Source organism: Dermacentor variabilis, chromosome 5 (assembly GCF_050947875.1).
Source record: "Dermacentor variabilis isolate Ectoservices chromosome 5, ASM5094787v1, whole genome shotgun sequence".
Taxonomy (NCBI): Eukaryota; Metazoa; Arthropoda; class Arachnida; order Ixodida; family Ixodidae; genus Dermacentor; species Dermacentor variabilis.
Window position 1 is genome coordinate 47,871,130 of NC_134572.1, and position 26,907 is coordinate 47,898,036.

At 45.8% G+C, this 26,907-nt stretch overlaps 1 protein-coding gene across 2 annotated transcripts in view; it reads left to right on the plus strand.

Moving 5' to 3' along the window:
• LOC142582545 (uncharacterized) overlaps positions 1–26,907 on the plus strand; it is a 386,945-nt gene that overhangs the window by 232,576 nt on the left and 127,462 nt on the right. For both annotated transcript variants that reach the window (XM_075692387.1, XM_075692389.1), the window contains 2 exons: positions 24,686–24,820; positions 25,297–25,410. In XM_075692387.1, the coding sequence (XP_075548502.1) occupies positions 24,686–24,820; positions 25,297–25,410 (249 nt within the window). The remainder of the gene's footprint in view (positions 1–24,685; positions 24,821–25,296; positions 25,411–26,907) is intronic.

A 26,907-nucleotide genomic window follows, 5' to 3' on the forward strand; every position in this document is an offset into this window, starting at 1 on the left:
TTGCAAGGGCGTACCGTCGACTGCTTCACGACCAAGCGTCTACTTTTAACGTGCTCAGGTCTAAACATTCCCCAAAGTTAAATGGCGTGAGCGTGTTACGTATCACTAACGCTACCGAGAGCGATAAACAGGGCGGCTAGACGAAGCGAAATACACATGTATCCACTCAATCACGTTCGCCGCACAACCCCTGAGTGAGCAGTCCAGACTTATTATGTTGAGCGATTGGCAACAATTAGCAAGTATTTTTCTAAATTTCACCATCGTTGATCAAGGCCGCGTCTCTAACACCACAGTCACGCACTCGCTTGCAATGAACATTGAAGCCGAAGTACATTGAAATCGGCTGCCTGATTGGCTCCGTTGCGTGAGTCTGCAGAAACAAGCCTATGTTGGTCATGGATCTTTATGCCCTTTGTTTTCATTGGTTATTGAAGACAAACGTGTTACTGCGGATGCAGAAAAATGCAGCAGGTGGCGAACATCTCCGTCAAGAAAATCTGGCGTCCAACTGGGACGACTAAGTCCTGCATCGCCGCGCACCTAGATGCTTCACGCTTTTGCACGTCAAAAAGAGCCTCTCGTTCTCACGAAAATTTTGGCCCCTTTAAGAAGCAATATGCCCCGTCACTACGACAGTGATATAATGAACGAATTTGCTTATGGGCAATCTAATGTGCAGCCACACCGGAGTTCGCACTGACAGCGTGCGAATATGGCGTATCCTTTCATTGCAGACCGAATTGGTGGAAGAGAAAGAAGTGGGATAAATCAGCAGTCTCTAAATTTATTTATGCGATTTGCCCTAAACGTTACAGAATGTTTTCAGCCAACCAGTGTCGCGACTCGAATGATCTTGATCATACATGATTTAAACTGAAATAAATTCTGAGGTTGGATGGTTGAACCATAACTGCGAGTCGGCCTAGTTGGAACAGATTCATTATTTAAAAACTTTTTGTGCGCAAACAAACAGGGACAAAGAAGAGGAGCAAAACAAGGACGAGCGCTCGTCCTTGTATTGCTCCTCTTCTTTGTCCCTGTTTGTTTGCGCACAAAAAGTTTTTAAATAATGGAGTTGGATGGATGGATGGATGGATAAGTATGCAATATCACACATATATAAAATGCAGTATACACTGTGTTCAGAAGACTAAGTTTGCTTTGTTCAGTTAATTTAGTCAATATGACTGGCGATATCGTAGACCACCCTGTGGATTGCTTCGAAGCCTCTGAGAGCCTTAGATGATAGCTTAACTGCCCACCGAAAAGTGACGTATACACTTCGTTCATTACTCTGAATGCATTGGCAATATGATATTGACCTGGGCAAGAAACGTTTCAGCTATACCTTTTTGCGAGCAGTGATATTTGTTAAACTTTGCCTGAAATTTTGACGCCTTCTGACACCTGACGGAGGACCACCATAGTACATCATTAAGTACCTATGCTCATTTCACATAACTTCGGCGCTCAACAGTAGGTAACTCAACACCCATGCACTCTCCTCATGCAGGGCATACATTCCTGAATGACTCAAATCCGTCGAACCTTTACAGCTGGCTTCTAGGAAGAGCACTGAGCTCATTCGTGCAAATATCGCAGTTTCAGCCACCAACTCTGGCACACGCTTCGCACTTGGTTATCTGGAGATACGCGCCTTGTTTGCCGAACTGGCGTAACTCACCGGGGAGTTGTTCAGTCGTCGTCGATGCGTACGCGTGGCTGTTGGCCGGAGTCCTCGTAATCAGACAGACGGCAGCGGCCAGCGCTATGTGGAAAAGCATCGCTACTTCGACGAACGATGCCGATTCCTAACGTTTTCCGTACGGCTTACTGCTACCCTTTCTAATGCCCAAACACGTGCCGTTAAGCGCCTCTGGCAGTCGGTCGCTATCGGATGCTTTTTTCAAGTTTATTGTTCCTTCTTTCTATCCCTTGTCTGAATCGTCCGTCTCCAGACGCATGGACATTCTTTTCGTGTATCGTTGTCGATAAGTCGGTTCGCGTACTCAGTATCATCTCCTACATGTCGCACAGAGTGCAGATCTCTATAGGCCATGCGACTTTGTACCTGGCAGGGCGGACAAAGCAATGTGTATGAGTATTGTAAGATGTCTCGTTATCACGTGTGAATTTTTTTTTTGTATCAATGTTCGCAGATTCTCTGTTAGATCACTCAAATGCTGATGTCACCTAGTTCATTGACACGTGTGTGGTGCTATCCTTACAGCCACAGCTCAATATACTACCTTCTGCTAGCCACTTAGGGAAACGAAAAGAATTTCCTGCCTTTTATGGCCTGAATGCACTTCACTATGAGCAGCGCTAAACACGCCCATAAAGTAAATTAAATCACTTCGTCGCTCGGTGAAGCCGAAATGTGGCTACAGGTGCTGACAGCAAAAAACTTAAAACTTTTGCGCAGTGCTTTACAACCTTTCTTCAAACCTTCTTTTCCTTGCAGCCACATGTAACTTCTGGTCGGTTTCATTGTGAAAACATACTGTCCGTTGTGGCGGCTTAGTGTCTAAGCTATTCCGCTGGAAAGTAGGCAGCGGGTTCAATCTACAACCGTGGTATCACAATTTCAATGCGTGTGGAATTCAAAAATTTACGAAAATTCTCGGCTTTTACGTGCCAAAACAATGATCTCATTGTAAGGCGCACCATAATGAGGGCCTTCATATAAATTTTTACCACCTGGAAATCTTTAACGTGCACCTAAGGGCCCGTACACTAACGTGCTTGCATTTTGCCTCCGTCGAAATGCGGCCTCCATGGCCGGGATTTGATCGTGCGACCTCGCGCTTAGCAGCGCAGCGCCATATATCAGCTGTGCCACCACGACGGGTAATACAGAAATTTGCGTACTCCCATTTTTGTGTATAGACTGAGCTCAGGTTGTCGGAACTAATAGCCCTTTCACAAAAGGACAATAAACTCCTTTAACACAAGGTCGTGTTTACCTCGAGGTATGCGCCTACGATGCCATGGAATCGTTCTAAAAACAAGGGAGTTTATGGATTGAATTCCTGCGATCCCCCTCTAAATGGGGGATCGCAGTTGATGCCGGACTGATACAGTCGTAAGTGAATAACCTCACGCTACTTGTAATCAGTCTGCCTGCGTGTGCCAGTAAATACTTTATGTTGTAAAATAGTAATATCCAAGCATAGTTTGTAACATTTGCAACTTGTTCCTGCCCCTCTGCTGGCGTGATGCATGACGCTCGCCTTTGCCGGTACCATCTTGCTCCGAGACTGTTAGCATCGCTGCCACTTCTTTCGTGTTCGCCTTCCGCATGCACTTGCCATGCTGATGTTGCTCTTATAAATGCCAAGCATTTCTTTGCCTACTAGAAGCAGAGTAGCCATTTCCCACCTGATTTGGCGTCGAATAGAGCGGATCACACTTAAAAAAGGAAAAGAAAAATCCCGCGTTTTTAGCGGTGGCGTGTGTCGAACCAGGGAACCTCCGCTCAACATCTGAGCGTCTTAATAATTAGGCTACTTAACTTGAACGGGTGAATAAATTTGAACCACATGCATGAGTTCCTCTTAAAATAGAGATAGAAGTGTAGTTGCCGTGACGTAGCGTCTCGTAGCGGTTACTCGCAAGAAGCCTCAGTGCTGCACGTAGCGAACAAATAAATAGCAAGTGCAGCTGAGGTGACGTAGCGTCTCGTCATGATTCGTCGCAAAAAAATGTGCAGGCGCGTTGATGTAGCGTTACGTCGCCCGCGTCGTTCGCTTCGCGCTGCATTCGCTGCAAAAAAAGAGCTCATTCAGGCCACTGTCACTCATAAAGGCAAAACAAGAGAGAAATATCTCACGAGCCATTCCACTCTGTGAACGTGGATGACCAGGGAACCTGTGTAGCAAATCACAAAGAGGTGACACAGAATTTTGAACAAAGGTACGAACACATTTATTGTCTTGACTGGTGGTGATCGTGACGAAAGCGATGCCCACACATTGATTTTTCGTAGATTCACGTTCACTCGTGTTACACAGTAACATACATTCGTTATATACATTGGCGCTTTCATTTCGTGATATTATGAGGCAAAGAATTTGATACCGAAATCACCGCACCGACTGGCGGTGGGCCAGTGCCGTTAGCGCGTTCGCAGAGTAAGGGAACGCTGCCGTCATCGCAGCCAGCTGTGGAAGAAGACGACGACCAAGGCGCGAGCAGTGGCACGAGCCATTGCTGATGATGATAGTTTTTGCTCGCACACAAGAAAGTTTCACTGAACCCTAGCCACAAAGAGAATTTCTGTGAAAAAAAGAGAGATAACAGGTACAGGCGAAGTGACGTAGCGTTTTGTCGCGATTTCTCGTACCAGAAAGAATGAAATCGGGGTGATGTATCGCCAGGTCAACTCCCTCTGCGCTGCCAACTTCCCGCCAACTCCCTCTGCACTGCAGTGGTGCAGTAGAGCTCGGGGCGTTACACGACATGGGGCTTAGCAAGCGACCGCCACCTACCGAAGACGAAGCTTGGAATGAAAGCGTCATCAAACCTGCAAGTGAACACCACTGATACGCGACGAAGAAGCAGCAGCAGGTGGTGCTAAGCAGCAGCTTAGCACCACCACCCACGGAAGTAGAGCTCGAGAACGGAAACGTCGTCATGCGGCTGGGGAACGCCGATAACAGGTGAACAAGAGGCCTAGTGCACATGAAGGAGGTACTCCTCGGGAACAAATTCTACATGATGTGAATGGAGAACGTCCACACTGCAGTAGGAATAAAGAAAAGCATCACAGTCGCACAAGAAGAAAAGATAAACGAAAATATAACAAATTATTAAAAAAAACACATTACATTTGCGTCTTTATAGTATTCATAAATGCTTCGCATCAACTTAGATAATTACCGTAGATGATTTCTGTCATCAGTTTGTTCTTCGAATTTTCCTTTATTCAAGGTTGATACCTTGCCTTCATATCGCGTTGCGGAGTTGGCGATGTGATATCTTCGCGCTTGGAGTATGCTACAATGACAGCTACCGCCTCAGCGACCTGTCCGTCCATACCTCTTTCATAATTGGAAACACGAAGTATATACGATACAAAGATTTCTCTTTGTCGCTGGTCGGATAATTAAGAGTTCTTGAACGGCGAACATTACACAGAGCCATTGCCCAAGCTCTTGGTGGGAGCATATAGCATTTTACGTATAACACAAGTGAACTCGAGCTCTTCGGTTGGCGTAGAAGACAACTGGGAGACGGGCAGGCGTTTGGAGGCGAATGTCAAGAAAATAGGTCAAGGAGCGAGGAGGAGGCAGTCACAGGCGATTACGTCATCATCACGCGATAACCTACCATTGTTCTCCGCGCTCACAACATGGCTCACTGGGTTGCGCTGGTGGCGTCGCTGAATACAACACCTTCGCAAGAAAGTCGTCATGTGCGAAAAGGATGGTGGTGGTGAAAAACTTTTATTGCTCTCAGAAGAGAAGCACATGGAGGTACGCATGTGCCGATCCTTAAGGGCCCGGCCTTTAATATACTAGGCGGAATCCCTGGTATGGGACCCCAGTGGCGTCGGCCGCTGCCCGGGCGCGCTCGACCAAGGCCTTTTGGGCCTGCAGGTCATAGCAACCGAGCAGGGTCGCCTCCCACTCCTCCCGAGTGGGGTTGGGGTGAGGGGCAATAGCTGGGTACGATGGGCAGGCCCACACCATGTGGTAGATGTCCGAAGACTTTGCGGACAACTGCCCGTGAAAGAATGATCAAAATGTTTGAGTGCTGCCGGGCACAGCAGAGTGTTCGTATAGAGACGGAGTAGAAGGCGCTCCTCTGTCTTAGGTAGTCCTTTACTCGGGCGAGGGTAAAGGCTACGGCCAGATTGGTAATGCAGGACAATGTCTTTAAAAGAATACGCGGGATTGAATTCGATATCCTCATCTAGGGCGTCGAGAAAGGAAGCCCGGAGAGGGAGCGCGCGGGCGGCGGCATCGGCTGCTTCATTCCCCTCGAGACCCATATGAGCAGGAGCCCATACTATGTTCCGGTGAGCGGGGTCCCCGGTGTAGGGGCAACCTTGAAGTAGTCGGTAGGCTAAGTATGGAGCCCAGCCTTGCTCGACGTTCCGACAGGCCCCTCGCGAGTCGGAGGTAGAAGCTGCAGTTGGGCCACTTGAAGACGGGCAGTAAGGGTCCATCATACACTCAAATCTGGTTGGGGCATTGCATTGCGAAGAGCAACACTTCGAACTGATCAATGCCTTCACACACTCTATGTCATCGACTACGATTTGCCAACACCTGGAGCGATTGTCTAGGGAAGAAAAATATTTCGCTCCATGAAAGCTATCCAGTAAGTCCTCAATATGCGGCAGCAGATAAGCGTCGTTCTTTGGGATCGTTTTGAGGTGCCGATAATCCACGAAATATACCGAACTGTAGTCCTCCTTTCAGACAAGTACAGCAGGGAATGCACGTGAGCTGCAAGAAGGTTCAATGACATTACGGGAAAGTATTTCGGTAACTTCTTGCTGGATTATGTGTCGTTATTAGATAGGAGAGGTGCCGTAGGGCGACCGGTGGATTTGACTGCCGTCGACGGTGTTAATTCCTAACGATGGACGTATTTCTTTGAGGATGGTCTCCAAGGTCGAATATGTGCCAGTACTAGGCCAGGAGACAACGTAGTTCATCAGCATGCTGGGGCGGATAGGTTGGAGCAGTCATTTTCAACCAAGTCTGAAGGGGTAGAAGGCGAACAAAGAACTACACACTAGGAGCTGCCACAGTACAAGAAAATGGTTAACGTTATTTATTATTGCGACAGACGTTAAACGGACACTCCTGTGACACTCGCGGCGTCAGGTCCCGGTATGATGTTACGGACATCTGCAGCCTGCCTTAGGCCGTTAAAGAGAACGTAGAACTGGCGTTAAGTATACGCCATACAGAACATTCCTCTGTCGAACACGACGTGTCATGCTGGAGCACTGGCACATGTATGACGCATAAAGAAGATACTTGTTGCGCGTGTAACACTTCACGAGGCACTGGTCGTAGCATATATCTGATGGCATGACCATTATGTTAACGGAAAATGAATACATCAGCGTGTCTTTCGACTCGTCGCAAGACGAAGCTGGATACTTTCTGCTAAGTGCACTCCGACATGGCTGTACGCCACACCACTCACAGGCGTCATTGCATAAACCAGTAGGGCTAATAAATAATTGCCCCAGCAGCATATATCAACAGGTCCACCTGGAAGCTATCGCTTGACTTTGACAATCAACCTGCGATGGCTCTTGTTCATCTTTTTGAGAGTATGGCAGGGACTAGAGTATTGCGCCGCTGATGGTGAAAAGCTGATTGGCACAACCCTCATTATTTATGAAGCATAGATTCACAGTTGTAGCCCCCTAGCACTTCGTGCGACAGGTTCGCATTATCACCATGGTGCTTTGGCAACAACATTCTGTTTTCATCAAACTGCGACGCTTTCTTATCGACTGTCGTATCGGAAGTCGAAGAGTCACGTGTGGGGCAGCAAAATGAGATTACTTCAATATGTCTGCGCAGGCCACCCATAACATTGATAAAATCGAGGACCGTACAGCGGCAGCATCGGCAACTTTTTTGCTTTTATATGTAATGTATTGCGCAACAACCATATATCCCGGAATATTATTGGTCGCGATCAACTAGTGCACATCGGCTCATTGCGCAATTGATAAACACAGTAATGGCACCTCTTTCGTTTTTTTCTTTTTTTTCTGTTAAATTGTCTGCTGGTAATGTTTAGTCGCACAGCTGGAGACGCTTTGTCCAAAACATCTGTTGTCGTCTCGTCGTCTGCATATTGGGCGTGCCATATTCGCACAAATATGCGCCATATAATATTTGTCACTGATTATTGTTCCATATAGCAGTCATGGAACAGCAGCAACAGAAGGAACTAAATTAATAAAACCTAGTATATGTGTGATGTATTCCCGATGATTTTTAATGGAGTAGCCTGTTTATGGGGTGACTTAATGATGTCGGTGGCATTGAATGAAACAAAAACAAAACAAAACTCACCGCCTGAATAGCAGCTCTAGTGACATATGTGATGTTACAGTGACGAGAGTTACCGATAAGAAGGCCACAAAATACTTGACAAGCTGCGGAATGACTCTGAAACGCGAAAATAAGTAACGCGCGTGAAAGGTATAAAGCGCGTAGCAGAGAAATTGTTCAACGGTACTTAAGCGTTGTTCGCTGATGGTGAAGAATATGTGTACCGCTATTACTGGTCACAGACGGTTGAAATCAGTGTCAGTGCTCGGAGGCGTCGGTGAAAAAGCAGTCGTGCATGGATGGATAAAACTTCCCAGCGCAACTGAAGTGTGGGGGTGCATATGTATATAATAAAAATTGATAGATAGCTGAAAGAGAGCGAACAGTGCAAAGAGGGGACAAAGCTTAGGCGACAGATCTAAACGACAGAAACAATGCTGCGTCTATTGTATGCGCTTCCTCCCGTCTTTTCCGCTGTTAAATTGCCTTCAACGCGCAACAACTAGCCCAGCTCAACATACTGCTACGGTACATGGACGGATGCGGAATAGGGCAATCATGCTCTTATTAAGGCGAAAGCTTTAGATAGGCTACTCATGAAACGAATATCAGACCATCCGGCATTACGCTGTCCGGCGTTATGACAAAAAAATTAAATAGCACTAAAGTTCGGGGTCAAACCCTCGACCTTTGGTGTGGGTCGGACCCACGACCTTTGGTGTTAATTAAAGCAAAGGGAATTAATGCACAGTTCACCAAATTGAGTTAATCAAGGCACTCGAACCCATGACCTTTGGTGAGAGTCGAAACCACGACCTTTAGTGTCTACTTTAGTGGCTACTAATCTGTTTCAGTTTTATTTGAATAAGTTTTTCGTACTGCAAAAGTAACAATGATTCGATATGAGGTCATCAATGTATTTCATATTGTGTACCACAGTGCTGAATGCCAATAGGAGCGGGAGCCATTTGTCAGGCCTTTGTAGCCTTTTGCTCCTGCTCCCGTTTCTGTAATAGAAGCAAATAAACCTTCACCTTCACCTTCACCTCCAATTAAGGAGAAGTTAATTAAGGGACGGTTAAGATAGCATTAATCAAGGCACTCGGAACCCCAACCCACGACCTTTGGTGGGTACGAATGCGAGTATCCAAGTCGAACTCACTTGGAGACGTGGGCAAACCGGCCATATTTCCAAGTTCGATTCGAATTGACATCATGAAGGTCGAGAGTCGAACCCGCGACCTTTGGCGCTAAGTAGGGCGAAGTTAATTAAGGCACTCATACCCACGATCTTAGGTGAGAGCCGAAGCCACGACCTTTAGTGTTAATTAAGGCAAGTTAATTAGGAGAGAGTTAATTAAAATATAGTTAATTGAGGCACTCGAACCCACGACTTTCGGCGGGAGTCGATCCCTCGACCTTTGGTGGGAGTCGAGCCCACTTGGAGATATGGGCGAAAAGGCCATATCTTCAAGTTCGATTCAAATTGACATTTCGAAGTTCGAGAGTCGGACCCAGTACCTGTAGTGTCAATTAATATGAAGTGAATAAATTCATTAGTAATTAAGACAGAGTTAATTAAGGCACTCGAATGTTCGAGCTTTCGTGCGAGTCGAAGCCGCGAACTTTGGTATCAATTAGGGCGAATTCATACTAGGCGCAGTTAATTCAGGGATATATAATTACGGCACTCAAACTCACGACCTTTGGCGGGAGCAAACAAGTAACAGGAAGTAACAACGCATTGAAATGAAAACTTCAGTCATGTAATGAATGTCTCGTGAGCGGGCAGGCTTTCGCCTTCATCCTCTTTAGCGTGAGCTGAAGTGACTGTCAGCTTTTATAAACAGTACGGAGTGGAAATTACAACACATTCTAAACATAAAGTTGCATAAGCAGCCTGGAGCGCTGGGGAATGCCACCAAACCATTTCGAGAGGAAATCTATTCGCCAGGATCATCATCATCATGATCGCCAGTAGCAGCAGCTGCAGCAGCACTGGACGCGTATAGAAGTGGGCGTGCATGAAAAACGCACAACTTGAGCAGTTGATTGAGTTATTCCTTGCTTGCTTGATCGATCGATCGATCGATTGATTGATTGATTGATTCATTGATTGATTCATTGATTCATTGACTGACGATTGCGAATATTGGAAACAAGCACAATATGTCGCCAACTACTCCATAATTATAAGTTCTTATATGCATGAAGGATTATCACTGGTGAAGGGATACATTTCAGCTATTTTAAAAGCAGTTCGCAGTGGTACAGCGACACGGACATTGGGTATGCATCCTTCCATGCGAGGATCGGTGACTTAGAGCAAAAGTATAACCAAGTGCAGGCTGTATGACTGGGAAAGAAGGCAGACAGGATAGACTTCACAGGGGCAAGAAAGGAAACTTAAGTGGCATAAAGTTACCTTCATCGCAAAGTGGCAACTGTCACCGTCACTGCGCAAATAGGGTTTAACATATAAGGTTGTGTGGATTGCACCTCAGCAATCACCTCCTTCGTCTTACTATAAACACATCAATTCTCACAACGAAGCTCGAGAAAGCATACGTTACAATAATAGTCGGTTTAATAGAAATAAGAAATAGCGAAGTGGTAGGGGACGACAACAGCACTCGCTGCTGGTAGGAGCCGAACCCACGTCCTCCGCATGACGCGTGCCATGTTCTACCGTTTGAGCTACGGCGACGGATATCTACCCGTCCGCTTTCTTGTGTATTGTGTATTCGTACCAGACCTAGCCCTAGGAGTGTCAGCCAGCCTCACACGCTTTCATGGCTGTAGAAACATGTGGAACATCCTTTCAGCCATTGCCGTCACGTTGAATCTGAACTTTAGGATTAAGCAACGGGCCAATAAATCGTCACACGCGTAATGCGAAAGGTGAAAGCTCTCACTATTGACAAGTTGTTTCTTCGTTCGCATTCATTTCCCGTTTCCTTATTATTTCTACATTTCAATTAGAACAACTGTTAATGGCCCACATGCTTTCCTACGCTTCGTTGTCTATTGGCTTCATGTGGCTATAACCAATGAAGTCGATACCCTCGGCATACCCTTATTCTGTTCTTGCTCCCTTGGTCTACTGTTTGCATTTTCTTCACACCAACTCAACACTTATCTCTCACTCGGCGAGCAGTTCGGGCAAGCCTTGGTGTTCTACGGCATAGCTAAGCCGAAGTAAAGGACTCCCCTCGGCTTCATTGGCAACCAGAACTTCGGACTCATGAAGAGGCATCGCCTGTATACTAATGGCGCCTGTGGACATGAGCTCGCGTGTTCGGCTCTGAAAAGACGACTGCCCATTCAGCGTTTGCGTCAGCGCAACTGCATGCGGACACCTGCGAGATCCTCGTTGAAGGTCCACGTGGAACACAAACGCGAGTTCAAACATTTGGATGCCAGTCGGAGGCTGACGTCAGGGCTATTGCTAACGTCCCTATCTATCTATCGCTGGTTATCTCAGCCAGTCAGGCTTCGTAGCTTCCACACTGTGGTGACATCATCTCCACCGCTTTTGAACACCTCTGAGCGTAGGTGACTCATGCAAATGACGACTAGGTTTGCTACCTTGAAATGGGCTGGCGTAATAACAGAATTAATTACGCTAGCCTGATTGTCGTCAATACATTCAATCGCAAGTAGTGACTAAATGTATTCATTCATTCATTCATTCATTCATTAATTCATTCATTGCGATGGAAATCTTGGAGCTTCTTTCTAACGACGCATGTGCACTGTGAAAGGAGAATCTTGTTCGATTCCCAAATAGTTCTGTGCACACTCCTGTCGAACGTCGCATTCTCACGACGATCTTGTTGCACATTGGCCGCCAGTCGCTTACGCTTACACTCACGCTTACGAGTACGCCAGTATTCATTGGTGCTGTTGTGATCGGGCATTTACTTCGCCAAACCAGTCGCTCACGGAGAACGCGACAATGGTAAACGAGCCAACGTCCTCGTCGGAGCCCTTTCCAACTGCAGACCATGCGGTGATTCCCGGCGGCCAGTTGGACGGCGACCAGTTGGACATCGCCCAACGGGTTCGGGCAATTTGCAAGGGGACATTCATTCAGGCGACTTCATGGTGTCTTTCTCTGCAGTCGAGGACCTATATTACATTCTTTCCCTGTTCGTGCACGAGGACGTGAGTGCGTTTTGGACGAAGCTCCTTGGAGCAAAAAGGCTGCAAACCTATGGATTTCCGGGGGATGCTGCCACCCATCTCCTGACACCAGATGGTGGGAAGGTGACGGGACCAGGACGCCGGACGTGTTAAAATACGAGACGGACGCTTGGTGTTAGAGAATTGACGGCTATAGGATGAACTTGAGCATCTTTTCTGCATCATTGTTATGGGTTGTACAAAAGGTAAATAGAAAGATGTGTTTAAAAACATCCTGAATGTCAGGCCCAGCACCACATTCCTTACTCCACCGTGACGTAAAGGACGCCCGGTCGCAACACTGCCAATAATGCCAACAGCATAATTTCTTTTTCTGAAATATCGTCGACAAAAATCCAAATCGTTCCTAAAACGATCCACGTACAGTTTTTGGAGTGGAAACCTGACAGGAAGTAAGGTCTGCTCAAGTCAAAATATCTGCGCGAGGATGCTGCTGTAACTAGACAGGTAAAAATGGGGTGGGAATGCCGGGGAGATTAACCGGGACGTCTGTAGACGCAACTGCGCAGCAGAGCAGATTAATATTTCCACCAGGTTTCTGAAGCCGCGCTACGACTTTACGTCATCATTATAGCATTTCTGTTTGATGGGCGAGGAAGCAAGAGCACTGGTCTACTTAGTAGATATGGCTCGTTGCGCTTCTTTCTATGTTTTTTACAAAGCTGTATGAAACGCTGCTGCGTGCGTCAGCGATGACACTTCCGTGCGCCAACTTGGGAGCGATATAACATCATCATGTGCAACATGCGTCATCGTCCCCCGATAAAGACCTCCTGCGCCAAGTGCACAATGTAAAAGTGCATTGCACCTATCGCATAGAGCTGCTCTCCTAAAAGCTACGAGGTGCTCTGATTTTAGTAGAAAATGATACGTGCTGGTGATAGCCGAAGAGCAGCCGCGTTTGCTTTGATAAAAGCGCTTGCACAAGCACTTAAGGCGCTTATGTCATTCACTATGAGTTCGTGCAATGTTATGATGTGTATCAAGATATATATATATATATATATATATATATGGTTCTATCACTGGCATTCCATTCATCGGCAAGTGTTGTATGTTAATTATTCAGGATGACGTAACTTCCTAAATATTGTATTGTATCCTGCGCTTGCTTCAACTACATGTGTATTGAGAGTGACCTCAGTGCAATTAATTTTAATTTATTTTTGCTACCGGTGCTTACCTGCTGTGAAAATTGTATGTGTTGAGACGTATATTAGGCCATTTCTATCTTCCTGTGAACTATGCGTTAGTACGTTCACTCTTTTAAAATTTGATATTATTTTCTTGTTTGTTTGTATGTTTGAAATGACCTATCTTTGATATGTGTTGTTAGCTTAAGTGAAAAGTAGCAGGAGGCATCATTCATGGTGTCAAGCTCATGCACATTTACTTAATAAAAAAAGTGGAGAAATCTCGTGTGATGCCACGCATGACATTTTGCATGACGCGTTACGTTCTAGTCATTGAAGATTGTTCGTATCAACTGCGAGTGATACTACTCGCAGTTGCACGACACAGATATGACAAAGATGACACAGATATGACAAAGAAGCGACCAGGGTTTGTCTGTGAGTTCATGTGGCGTGCTACGATATTTATTAAAATTTTACTGCTCTGGAAGCATTGCTCCTCATAAGATAGCCGTTCCCTTTGGCGTATTGAAAGGTTGGAATTTCTGCGGTAGCTAGTTGATAGCCTGTGTTAAATAGAGCTGAAACGGAGAGGTCGGAAGCAGTACGCCTCCAAACACAACATTTGACTGATAGAATAAAACAACAGAAATTTGCTTGAATAGATACATGAAGTGATCACACTAAAAAAGGACACTTTAGCACGCGCAAGTACTAACAGGTACAATATAAAAACAATGAACGCGAGTTTATGCATAAAAGGACCCCAATGTTTTCAGTAGATGTCCACAGCAATAAAGTATTTCATTGCAATGAAAACGCAATTTCAAGGCAGCGAACAGGCTATCGCGCCGATATTGTTCCAAATGACAATGAATAGCTGCCCAGCACAAAATTTTTAGCGTAGATGATGCGCGAGGGGGAAACGACATTCCGCTTGTAGTCTGCTACACTGCTTGAATTATTTTCTTTTCAGATTTTGTTTTCAACATCCTTCGGCTTCTAATTTCTTACAACTTGTGTGCAACGCATCTGTGTGAAAACTTACTTTTTTCTGTTCAAGATCACATACGTACATCAACTTCTCTACTGCTTCCCTCGCGGTAATCTTTCGGCAGCTCTTTCTCTTTGGTATCATCTCTCAGACGCTTGATGACGTCTGTAGGATCTGGTGGCTATATTTTACGATTTTGGCCTCATTGCGACAGTGTAGAACCTGTAAAGACAAATGCATCATCAGAACATCTTCTCAGGTTAGTTGGCAAATTTTCGCCGAAGCTGCATGTTGTGTCAAGGAACACTACACACAGGCATCCGGGACAAGCGCAGCGCCCTGTCTATGCTTCGGTGTCATGTACCATTCTAAAGCGAATTACATCGGCAACACATGCGTGCCATATACGACATCGCTTCCCGTTTGTGGAAACACGAAATGAAAAGCCCGTTAATTGTCAAATTTCCAGTGCACGTGACAAAAAACGGAATTGTTTTGGTAACTTGGTGCTTTTAATCTCTGCAGATTAGTTCTGATTATATTTGGCTGCAGGATTTCAAGTATAAATACTTCCCCAAAATTTTATAAGCAAGGTTTCATGTTTTAGTGCTGCCATGTATTCCTGCAACATGTTAAGCATTGCTGGTTTCTCAATAGCTGGCTGAGAATAGTAGGCATCAGTTTTTAGAGCAAGTTTTATTGAGCGATGAAAGTTTTGATTCAGCTTCTTAAGGATTAGATAACTGCGCGTCTTATTTACATTGGCTTGATTTTTCTGCAAGATACCCATAAGAGCAAGACTATTTCCCAATAGTTTAAAGCTACTGGGCAACTGTGCTTTGGAATTTTTGTTCCGGAAGAATTTCTGCTACAAACCATGAAACCTAACTTAGGAATAAGATGGCAGCGCGCGGCAATAAGTGGCTTCGCCGTGCCGTATGCTGTAGCGCCAAGCGAGGCGCCTCATTTTAAGAAAGTGAATGGGCTCAATGTCAGCGAAAACTGTTCGGCTTTTAGTTTAGCCTCTAATCGGGAATCTCGCACACCGCAGATGAACAAGCGATAACGAGAAACTGATTATCACGCGGTTTCTTGGCGCACGTGGAGCAAATTTCGCTGCCTAACATCACAGGGCACTCGGCGCCGTAGAAAACGACGAGGAAAAGAGCGTTCGCCGTGCTCATAGCGCTTGCGCCGTCACCTGTCAGGTGGTTTTCGTACTAAAATAATGAATTACAGAAGCGCAGATTGGCAACCATTAATAACTTCCTTACCCTCATGGATCAGGGACCCCTCTTCCACTCGAGCACTGACCACGATAGGGTCGGTCCGAGCACAGGCCGTAGCGGTTGTACACCTGTCCCCATGACAGCCAAATTTCTACCTTATTTAGCGTAAGTTCGCCATATGTCACATCTGAAAAAACTGGGCAAAGTACCGCGTGGTCATTATTAAAGAAGAAACCCGCCGTGGTTGTTCAGTGACCATGGTGTTGGGCTGCTGAGCACGAGGTGGCGGGGTCGAATCCCGGCTACCGCGGTCGCATTTCGATGGGGGCGAAATGCGAAAACACCCATCTACTTAGATTTAGATACACGTTAAAGAGCCCCAGGTGGTCAAAATTTCCGGAGTCCTCCAGTACGGCGCGCCTCATAATAAGGAAGTGGTTTTGGCACGTAAAAACCCATAATTCAAATGATTAAAGAACACTTAAAGGCGAAACGAAAGTTGAGGGTACGAAGAATCGACTAAATAACTCTGCCCTTCTAGGTAAAGGTTGAAAAGTGAAGCTAACCTATGTCTTCACTTAGGTAACTAGAACTTCCTGTAATTCAAAACGAAAACGCTGACTGCTACGTAATTGATCTTTTTCTTTTTCCTTCTGCCGTGCTCATGACCATTCAAAGGCGGTAATAACAAAAAACTGGTCGCGGAATGCTCTTCAGAGTAAGCAGTTTCTGCAGCAAGCATTCAAATACCTTGGGCCGATATAAATTGCAAGTTTTCTACTCTAGAAAATAAACGAAGAGTAACCGCTGACATATACCGCAGCGAAATTTCCGCCTGCGCGTCAGCTAGCAGCATTCGGCGAAGTAGCTTCCGTTTCTTACAATATCGCAAAAAAAAAAAGTGCGCCAACCCCCCCCCCCTCCCTCCTAGAAAAAAAAAAGATATTCACTTGAAAACAACCGCAGAAGATCTTTTGTTTCTTCTTACAGCTGTTTTGATGAACAGCGCTTGTTTCTTCATAACGATTGCAGAAGAAGTGTGCTTCCCTCTCGTCCGCTGGGAAACGGAAATATTTCGTTCTCGTGCTGCTCCCCGAGTTGCCACCTCACACAGCCGCACAGCAAGCCTTGTATCCTTTTCTCAGTTTTTCTGACATTACCGGAACATTCGCAGGCACAGAAAGAAAGTTTTAAACTACAAAGCATATGGAAAAAAAACGTGCACGTGCATAGAAAGCGGCACGTGCAGACTACGGGAATGGCAGCCGAAGCGATAAGAGCGAGAGCGCCGCCAATTGGCGCAACACAAATGAAGCGGCAAAATAAAAATATAAGACACCGAAAAAGAAAATAGCCAGAAGCACATCTTACTCCTACCATAATTGCACCACTTCACTTTATTGTCACGTAGTTTGAAAAGATAGAGCCACATAAGCAAAAGTTATTGAGTTTTGCTTTGGCTACCGGTGTCATGGCGACGCTTTATTGCCAATACCGAAACTATCCCCACTGTCCACCCACTGGCGATGCCCTCTACCCTCACACAACACCTGCGCGCTAGTGTGACAGCAGGTGTTCCCTTTCGTCCGCTCTGCCAACGCCTCTCAGATAGCACAATACTTGCGCATTTCGATCGATGACGTCATGCTACCTTGCTCGACTGCCATAGAAGCTGATGGGGACGCTCCTCAGTAAGCCGCGGTGATTTTGACGTCCCGGCTTTCGTCACGCCGGTCTTGACCGAGGAAATGGCGGCCCACGTAGCCTCACGTCATAAAGCAGAGTGCACAGGCCTGTGATCTAGGACACTCTGGCTCTGTGCCCCGTCGAAGTTCGCTCGTGCCGAGAGCGAGAGCGACGTGGCGTCGCGGCAATGCCCTCTCCACTCACGCGATACCTCGCGCGTCAGTGCGACAGCAAGTATACCCTTTCGCCTGCTCTGCTCCGTCTAGGTGCAGTTCGTCACGTGGCGTCGCAGCCAATGGCAATACGAGTTCAGGTACCATTTCGTTGCCACAGACGGAACTCCTGCCTTTTCGCTCAATGGTCCATTTGATGGTTCCGCATAAAAACAACAACACGCGCTGGAGGTTCTATAAGGACAAAGTGGAAACGCTTGTTTGAAACCTTATTTTGTCGCTTATACCTGGATGTGCCCATATTTGAAGCACTTGCTCATTAAGGTGAGTAGCACATTTTCGTGCCAAAGTTGCGGCAATGAGGAGCTTCAACGTGACAGCGTTAACGGCCCCTTGTCGCAGAAGATCCGTTGTCCGCGTCCAGAGTCGGGCGTCCCGTAAGCAAAAATTACTTGGCATATATATATATATATATATATATATATATATTTAAGGTCGTAAATTTATTCTTCTATAATTAAAGTTGCTCATACCTTGTCTTACAATATCTACAGAACTGTTCTTACGAACTGTGAGAATGACCGCCCACAATCAAATGTCATAAAACAAAACGCCGACAGTGCATGCCCTTTATGTTAAATCTGGCTGAAATATTGAAAGTGTGAAACAATAACAGAAGATCGGTCCACTCGAGAGGCCTCGTTTCTTCCATAAAGTTCGCCTTCGTGCATAGTGTTCGACGCCATCGTTTCTCGGTAAATATTACGGTTACATAAGCTGCAGTTGTATGGAAACGTGAGAAGCAGTCAGGAATCTTTGAATGCTGTCCTGTTCCACTCTTAAAGTCGAAGATTAAGCGTCCTCCATCTTTATTTAACGTCTCCTGTGCATCCAGTTTCCGATATAAGACGGCCGCGCCTTCTGCTACGCACCACATAAGGGCAGTTGTATACGAAAGTATTCTATGTGACCAAGGTGTTTGGAGGACAGTAACTACACGTTTCAAAAGCCGCAGAAAGCGATGCGCTCATTGCTTCAGTTCTCGAGTCGACAGACCTCAGTGAGCGGCTATTGTTTTGACGTGCACCTTAGGCAGCCTACGTGCAAGCGCTTGCATGTAGACTCCCTAGTGCACCTCTAAACAAAGCGACACCTTTGCGACACCCAGTTGTGATAGCAATTATATGGACACTCTAAGCAAATTCTTGCCGTCGTCGTCGCCACCATTGTCGTGAGATCTCGTATGTATTTAGGTATATGTATGTTATATGTCATTCTAAGCTATACGACATGCGGTATATGCGGGTTATATTGGCACACCATTCTATCAATAACGTTGCTCATACCGGGTCGTACATTCCTGAGAAAATTATTCCTGAGGAATTTTGAGAATGGAAGCCCACAAAGAAATGTCATGAGACAAAACACTGACAGCGCATGCCTTTCACCTGAAATCTTAGACTTAAACATTAAAAGTGCGAAACAATAACAGAGCTTGAGCCTCAAACTCCGGGATCGGCCCGGGAAACAGATTTGAAACATACCCAGTACGAAAAAGTGGTAGCAAAATCAATAAGAAAGACGGTGGTTTTAATTAATAAATATAAATCAAGTTTTCTAATGGTAGCATTCAAACAGAGGACCTCTTGTACAAAAGCTCGTTTTTACTTAGTTTTCTTTTATTTGAATTCATACTGCCACTGCAGTTACAAGTCTTACACTTTGTGCAATTTCTCACATGTTGCTATCGCATTCATTGCTTCTCCCTTGTGGCGAAACTGCCGTCTTTCTTTTTATTTTTTCTTTCATTTCTTTCTTTCTATCATTTCTTTCGTCCTCTTCATTCCTTAACTCCGTCCTCCGTGCAGATGGTAGCAAACCGAAACGATGTCTACTTGACCTCTTTGCCTATTTCTTCCCATTCAGTTTCCTCTCCCACTGAAATGGCGGCGCGCCGCTTGTTTAACGAATTATTCGCGCTCAACTACTACGTGCTATCTAAGCGCATAACTTTCAAATGGCGAGGAGCAAGGGCAAGGTGAAGGGCGTCGGGCAACGGAACTGCGGAGCTCAATCTCTCGAGGGCTGATTGGCAGCAGATAAAGGACTGCACACCATAAACGATATAGGTCAAACGTCCACTGAGATAAGAGCTTACACCATAGCGCCGGGTGACATATGTTGAGGCGTCAGCACCGGCCTGTAGTGCAGCCGTGAAAGGTGTGGCAGCTGCGGTGGTTCGGGACAGTGAAGATGCGTAGTCTTACTTTGTTCGTTGCCGCTATTTCGCTCATCGGAGGGTGCGCGAGCAAAGATATTACTCATGACGGACTGCAAGATCCTCCTGCACCTCCAACACCAGGTGAGCGATTAAGTTATCCTTGCTATAATTATTGCAGCCATCGCGTGTACGGCAAAGCACTTTTAGTGAACACTTGTGTGTTGAACACACATGCGGTTGCTGTATTGAACAGCTGACAGAATTTAAATCACAAAGGTGGGTAAAGATTAAAAGTGTCCGGGAATTTTTTTAATCCTCTTTGTATTGATTTATTGATTCATGGAGTCACAAAGGAACACCGGGGCTAAATGCGATACCGTGGCGAGGGCTCTAGGTTCATTTTCATCCCATGGGATTCTTTGAAATCACAAAAATATGAGCACACGAGCGTATTTTCATTTTGTCCCCATGGAAGTGCGTCCGCCGGTAATCGCACCCGGGACCTCGAGCTCAGCAGGCGTTTTGCTATAGATTTTGGCAGTTTGACAAAGCTTTCAGGTGTAGCCTTCCCGTTGTCACGATCCCATCGCGAATCATCAGCTGCAGGCTGCAGCGAATCCCTACGTGTCTCTTTCTTTTTTTAGGGAACGAGCGCAGTATGTGCTACGTTCATACTTCGAATTAGAATAATGTGCTCACCAGTGTAATGTGCAGTATTTGTGAGCCCAATTTACGAGACCAGTCGCGAAAAAAATCTTAGCCTTTGGAGTTTTACGGGACTCGATACCGACGCATGGTGGGTCAGGAACTTTTGGGTTAGGATTATCACACGTCACATATTAAAAAATCAGAAGTCCAGGCTCTTGCTACGAGCGAGCTTCAGTACTCTCGCAACTAATGGCTGATCGAATGGGTGAACAACTGCTCACTCGTACTGCCTGTAAAACACATGCTGCAACTCTCGCTGCCCTCGCACTGAAACGCATTTGGCGTAAGTTCGGTATGGACGTTGCACAAGTATTTCACATGGCAATAGCGATTGTCTGCGTTCTCCTGAACTCTCAACTTTATCGCACTGCGCTGTTCAAACAGGTTGTGTTCAATTTAATGGCCCGGTGCAGCGTGTGCAACATTCAGTCTTTACACTGTTGCCGATAGGAAACTGATCTGCGGGCTACAAAATGACCGTGCAGAAAAATCTAAAATGCCCAAAAATCTGCTACCTCTAGTTATCGAATACAGTTAACGGGCAAACACTGCATCTATTATAGCTACACACTGTGCCCCCCTGTCCTGTGGGCCCGTGTAATTAAGCAAATGATGTCGTTACCTTCTATTCTTTTTTTTATTACGACTTTTTCACCACTGGTGGACGCGCACCGTTGATAAAGTTGATAAAGAAACAGAAATGAATTGGAATGAAATTGCTACTTATTCCTGCACTAATTACCATTTCGCTTCGGTGGTTCAGGTGATTTGGCAGGCGGTCCTACAGTTTCGCAAGAACTCGTGCTTAACAAAAACTACGTGCACGTGTGGTTGAAATTATACCCAAGCAGTCCAAACATGGTACCCTACATAGAGTTATTTGATCCGTTATCCTACTTGGGATTCAGCGCCGAAGCTTTCTACTCACCCTGAACTTATGGTCTCGGAGAATAATACCGGGAAATAAATCATATGCAACATAGTCACGATGCAGAATCATATGCGATATGTTCGCGATGCCGAACAGGGCATGCAGTAAAGAGGCGAAGGCGATGAAGTCTTGTCTTGTCTCCTTAACACTGGCGCATACCCACGATGGGGGTTTGGCCAAGAAGCAGGTGGTTTCCCGTACGTTTAGAATTAAAGAAAGACTAGATTTGAATAGTAGAGCGTCGGACTAAAGTAATGCCGTTTAGAAGTTTAATAAAAATATATTTAAGAATATTAAAAAAATAAGTTAACATAAAGAAATGAAGCAATAGAAATAATTTATGATTTTAGAAATTCAGCAGGGTACTCTTTTTTGTCTCTCTAATAAAATTCTAAAATGCAAGAAATACATTCCTGTGGCTGCATCCCAGTGAAATCGTTCCAATAGAAAGAATGGTTCAGTTTTCTTTGTCTAGAAAATCGGCGGCACGAGAGAAAGTAGTGATCAATAGATTCAGGTGCATTGCATGAAGAATGTAGAGAGGACATAGCGAGACCAGACCTGTGCAAGTAAAGATTTAGGGGCGGTATACCATATCTTAAGTTTGTAAAGGAAACTTCCAATTGCCTTCAAGGACACCAATTGTTATCCCATGGGAAGACAAGATGGTGGAGTTCAGAAGACGGGGTTAGCACGGATATTGCAGAATTTTGTGATATGTAGAGAAATTTCTGTGGTGACGTCAGCTGATGTCGGCAAAACAGATGTGATAGAGCCATTGAAGGATGCGCGGCCGAGTGAACGAGCCATTTCGTTAAGGTGCAACCCACGATGTCGTGGTGCCCAAAGGGCTGTTGCTGCTGGCGCGCTTCGGCCGCCATGTTATAGTATCAGCTGGTACCTTCAGCATTCGCTTTGCATAAGCAACATTCGTGCTTGCCTCCGCCTCGCAACATTTCGGTGGAGGTGTTGGGTACCAAGAAGAAGCTCCGCAGTGGTCGCCGCGTGAGCCCTGACAGGCCGCAAGACTTTCCTGTGCCGTGCTCAGCTAAGGACGTTGGCCGCTTCAGAGGCTTATGCTCGTACTTTCGTCGCATTATTCAAAATTTTGCTGACATTGCTCGCCTTCTCACCGAGCTTTCAAAGAACGACGTCGCTTTCGCGTGCGAACAATGGCAGGCCGAAGCCTTCACTGCACTCACCAGACTCTTGTCGAATTCCCAATTTTAGCACATTTTGACGCTTTAGCACCCACTGAAATCCCTATAGATGCTAGTGGTCATGGCATTGGGGCTGTTCCTAACCAGACTCAGCGTGGCCAAGAGTGCATTATCATTTACGCGAGTTGTCTTCTGTCCACAGCCGAGGGAAACTATTCTATCACGGAGCGAGAGTGCCTATAGCGCTGCTTTGGGTAATAGCGAAGTTTCGCCCATACCTATTTGGTCGCCATTGCCGCGGACTTACCGACCACGACGCGCCGTGCTGGCTGTTCTCGTTGAAGGCCCCTACAGCACATCTTGGGTGTTGGGCATTGCGCTTGCAAGAGTACACTTTATGTGTAGTGTACGAATCCCGCCATTTACATCAGGACGCCGACTGCTTGTCCCGCCACGCTGTTGACCCACCGGAAGCCACAGGTCACGAATGTGACACCGGCGTTATGTCCATCTCAGGCTTCCTCAGCATTGGCGATAAACAGCGCCATGATCCCGTTCTGCGAACCATCATGCATCGGTTAAGCTCGCCAACTACTAATCCTTCCCTTCGTCTCTTCGGTATTTCCGACAGAGTCCTGTGTAAACGCAACTTGCGTCCTGATGGTGCTAACCTATTTCTGGCCGCACCGCGGCACCTTAAACGCACCCGTTTCAGCAACTGCGGTACGCGCTCACCGCTGGGCATCTCGGTGTTACTCGCACCTTTGGCCTAGTCCGGCGCCGTTTCTTCTGGCCCGACCTCTACCGCTGTATGCGCCGGCATGTGACTGCTTGCAACCTGTCCCAACGCCGGAAGCCCATTGCCATGGCTCCAGCTGGGATTTTCGAACCTATCGATATTCTCACTGAGCCTTTCTTTCGCGCGAGACTCGACCTACTTGACCATTTCCCTTTCTCAATAAAGGACAACAAATGGGTTTAAGTTGCAACCGATTACGCCACGCGCTTAGCGATTACGGGAGCTCGCCGTCATCACATTACACGACGTCATCCTGCACCACTGTGCTCCACTTCAGCTCCTCATGGATCGCGGACGTTACTTCTTGTCAAAGGTCATTGATGACATCCTCCGCCTATGCTCTACTGAACATCAAATAGCTATTCCTTACCATCCACACACTAACAGTCTCACAGAGTGACTGAACAGAACGTTACCGACATGCTAGCTATGTACGTTTTTCCAGATCTTCAGAACTGGGACGTCGTTCTGCCATATGTCACCTTCGCGTACAATTCGTACCGCCATGACACTGTAGGTTACTGACGGTTTTATCTACTGTATGGCCATGATCCTGCTTTGTCCTTGGACACTATTTCCACAAGTCACACAGTCGCACACCGCTTATGCCCGCGATGCGATTTCTATGGCAGCACAGGCCCGTCAGATTGCCTCATTGATTTCCCAGGCTTCCCAGAAGTCCCATTACGATAAGCACCATACGGAGGTTTCGGTATTTACCTGGCTCCCTCGTGCTCTTGTGGTCACCATTTCGTCGTGTGGGCCTCTCGGAAAAATTTCTGCCGTCATATTCAAGTACCTACCGAATCCTGCGACAGCTTTTGGATGCGACGTACGAGATTGCTCCAGAAAAGCCAGGCCCGTCGTCCGTACAGCCAAGAAGCTATGTTGTTCATGTCTCCCATTTAAAGACCTACGTGCGTGCCTTTGCCGGGCCATAATCGCTTGCGTCGGGTAGGCGCTACAACCCTGGCGGCGTAGTGTCGCGATGCAGAACAGGACATGCAGACAAGAGACGACGACGAAGAAGTGCTGTTGTTGCTGGGGCGCTTCGGCCGCCATGATCTAGCGTCAGCTGGTGCCTTCAGCGTTCGCCTTGTATAAACAACACTAATGCTTGTCTTTGCCCTCCAATAGTACTATTAGAATATATAATGTGCCATATCCGTGTTTTTCGCACCATAGGATAATTTGATGTGGTAGTTGCGCAGAGCGCCCGAGTCTATTACTACTTCAGCAGAAGAATTTTATACCGACTTGAACAAAGCAAATTTCTGCAAAGCCAGTATCTATAAATCTATTCGAAAGTGAGCTCTTTGATTTCGTTGTCAGCAGTACAATTTAACCAGGTGCTTATAGTAGATGGTTATCTATTCCTTTTAACCATCATCTTGATTTCGTTTTCACAGATGTATGCTCTCACTTCGGGAACAAGTTCTGCGGCACCGAAAAATGTGAAGTGGTCCCTGATAAAACGGACGCTTTCGTATGTAGATGTCAGCGAAATGACACGTATTACGATGCTGCAGAGGGAACGTGCTTATGTAAGTATAATTTCTTGTTTCTGCTTGACTTTCTCGTTTCTACAATAATTTATTTTAGCTTAAGTTGTCAATTTATAATCTTTTCTGAAAAATCGGCTCTAGATACTGAGCGTACAGCAAATTTACAACTCTTTATAAAAACGACGGTAGCCATAAAACGTCATGACGGCTTGAACATACTGGTATAAATTATGGCACTGCTCACGCAATGTTCAGTGTACTGCGACTTTGGAATACATATTGTAAATCACCGCTTTTTATAAACCTGTTTATTAATATAAGTAAACACCATCTAAAAGGTGTTGTCGCGAGATGGTTCTTGTTAGATCTTCGTCTTAAAAAATGTGATTTCGCTGCTTCTTTCCTGGTGATTGATAGTATGTTTACTCTTACCAACACCACTGAACTCAAACAGTGTTGTGCCTTGATTATTGCATTTATTAAAAGTTATTCTTGGTTCACTTTTGTTATTGCAGTTAAAAGAACGTGTAAAACCACCGAGTGCACGTATGGCGCCTGCATTGAAAATGGGGTTAACAATGCAAGATGTGGCTGCCTAAAGGTAGAATCTCTATCGGTAAACTGCAAGAGTAAGTGATACCACAATTTCTTACGTTTTTGTTTTATTGCGATAGCAATTATATGGACAGCCCAGTCACATATCTGCCGTCGCCGTTGCCGTGATGTCCCGTATAAAGTCCAAGGGTGATAACAGCGTCGCCGCGTATCGTATGCTGCTTGTGCGAGTGAAAGCACACGAGGGAAGCCGATGATTGCGGCTCAATCTGGCGCGCGCGATGAAAGAAAGCGGAGGGAAAACGCGCCGTCTTTAAGGTGGCCAGATGGCCCAACAAAAATAGCCAAATCATTTCAAAATGTAGCCCAAAAATAGCCAGACCCAAATTTTTCGTGAGCGAGAAGTAGCCAAAAAGATAGCGAAAACAATTCATGATGTTCTGAAGGTGTGTTATAGATGATGTAGATGGGGTCGAAATCTCCCCGCGTATTTCAGGCTCCAGAATTAGTTTCGCTGCATGCAACCAACACAACAATGACGTCAAGATGTGCGTAAAGAATTCTAGCGAGAGCTGCCACTCAGACGCTGACTTGGACGCCACTTAATGTTACAATGAACCGAAGAATTTTTTTTCCGATTTACTCATTACGTTATTCGCATTTACTGAGCCAAATTCTGAGCTAACTTCAGTTCGCGCCTCGATGTACCCGAGGCATTTTTCTATAACATTCAACAACAATATTGCCGCTCCAACACCGAGGATGAGCTTCAGCTGTTCACGATCGTGCTCCCAAGAGGCGGCCTGACCTCAAGGCATTAAAATAGGGATGCCTTTTCTAAGTTTTACTCATAAAATAAACATGCTAATTCTCTCCCGCTCTCTCTCGTTCTTTTCCAATTTACTCGAAAGCAGCTCGACGCTGAGTTAGAAAATGCTGTCGTCTGGAAGAACACTGGACTCTGGAACAAAACTAGAACCCTTCTAGCATTTTCCTCGTGTGAAGAAGCGATAGTTGGCACTGCAATTAACCTTTGAGTGGGAACAAACAGAACGAACTGCTGGCCCATAACAGAAGAGGTGAATTAAAATTTTAGGTTTCATTACCGCCTGCATTAGGGCGCTGGTAATGATCGAGGTGATACTAGTACCGGAAAGAGTTGAAATGCGCAATATTTGAACAGGGATTCGCTGGTGAGATTTGTGCAATGTGAAAACGTGTATGTAAGTTTCTGTGACTGTAGGCATGCATGCGCGTGTTGCCAAATTTCCGCGGGGGGGCTGTGTACCTTATATTCAGTGCGCCTTGAAAAAAAGAATAAAGAAATGTAATTCCACTAGAGAGGACACAGAATCGATTTGTATGTGTTGCGCACTGCGGTCATGAAATTAAGTACGAAGTAAACCCAATTGTCTAACAAATCCAAGCACTATACATCAGAATAGGATGTCAGTAGAACCTTATATATACCTTGTATATATATAAAAAACTGGCAAGAAATATTTTCCCATCCACCACTGCGATGTGTTCAAAAATAATAAAATATGGACGTAACAGTACCACAAGCACCT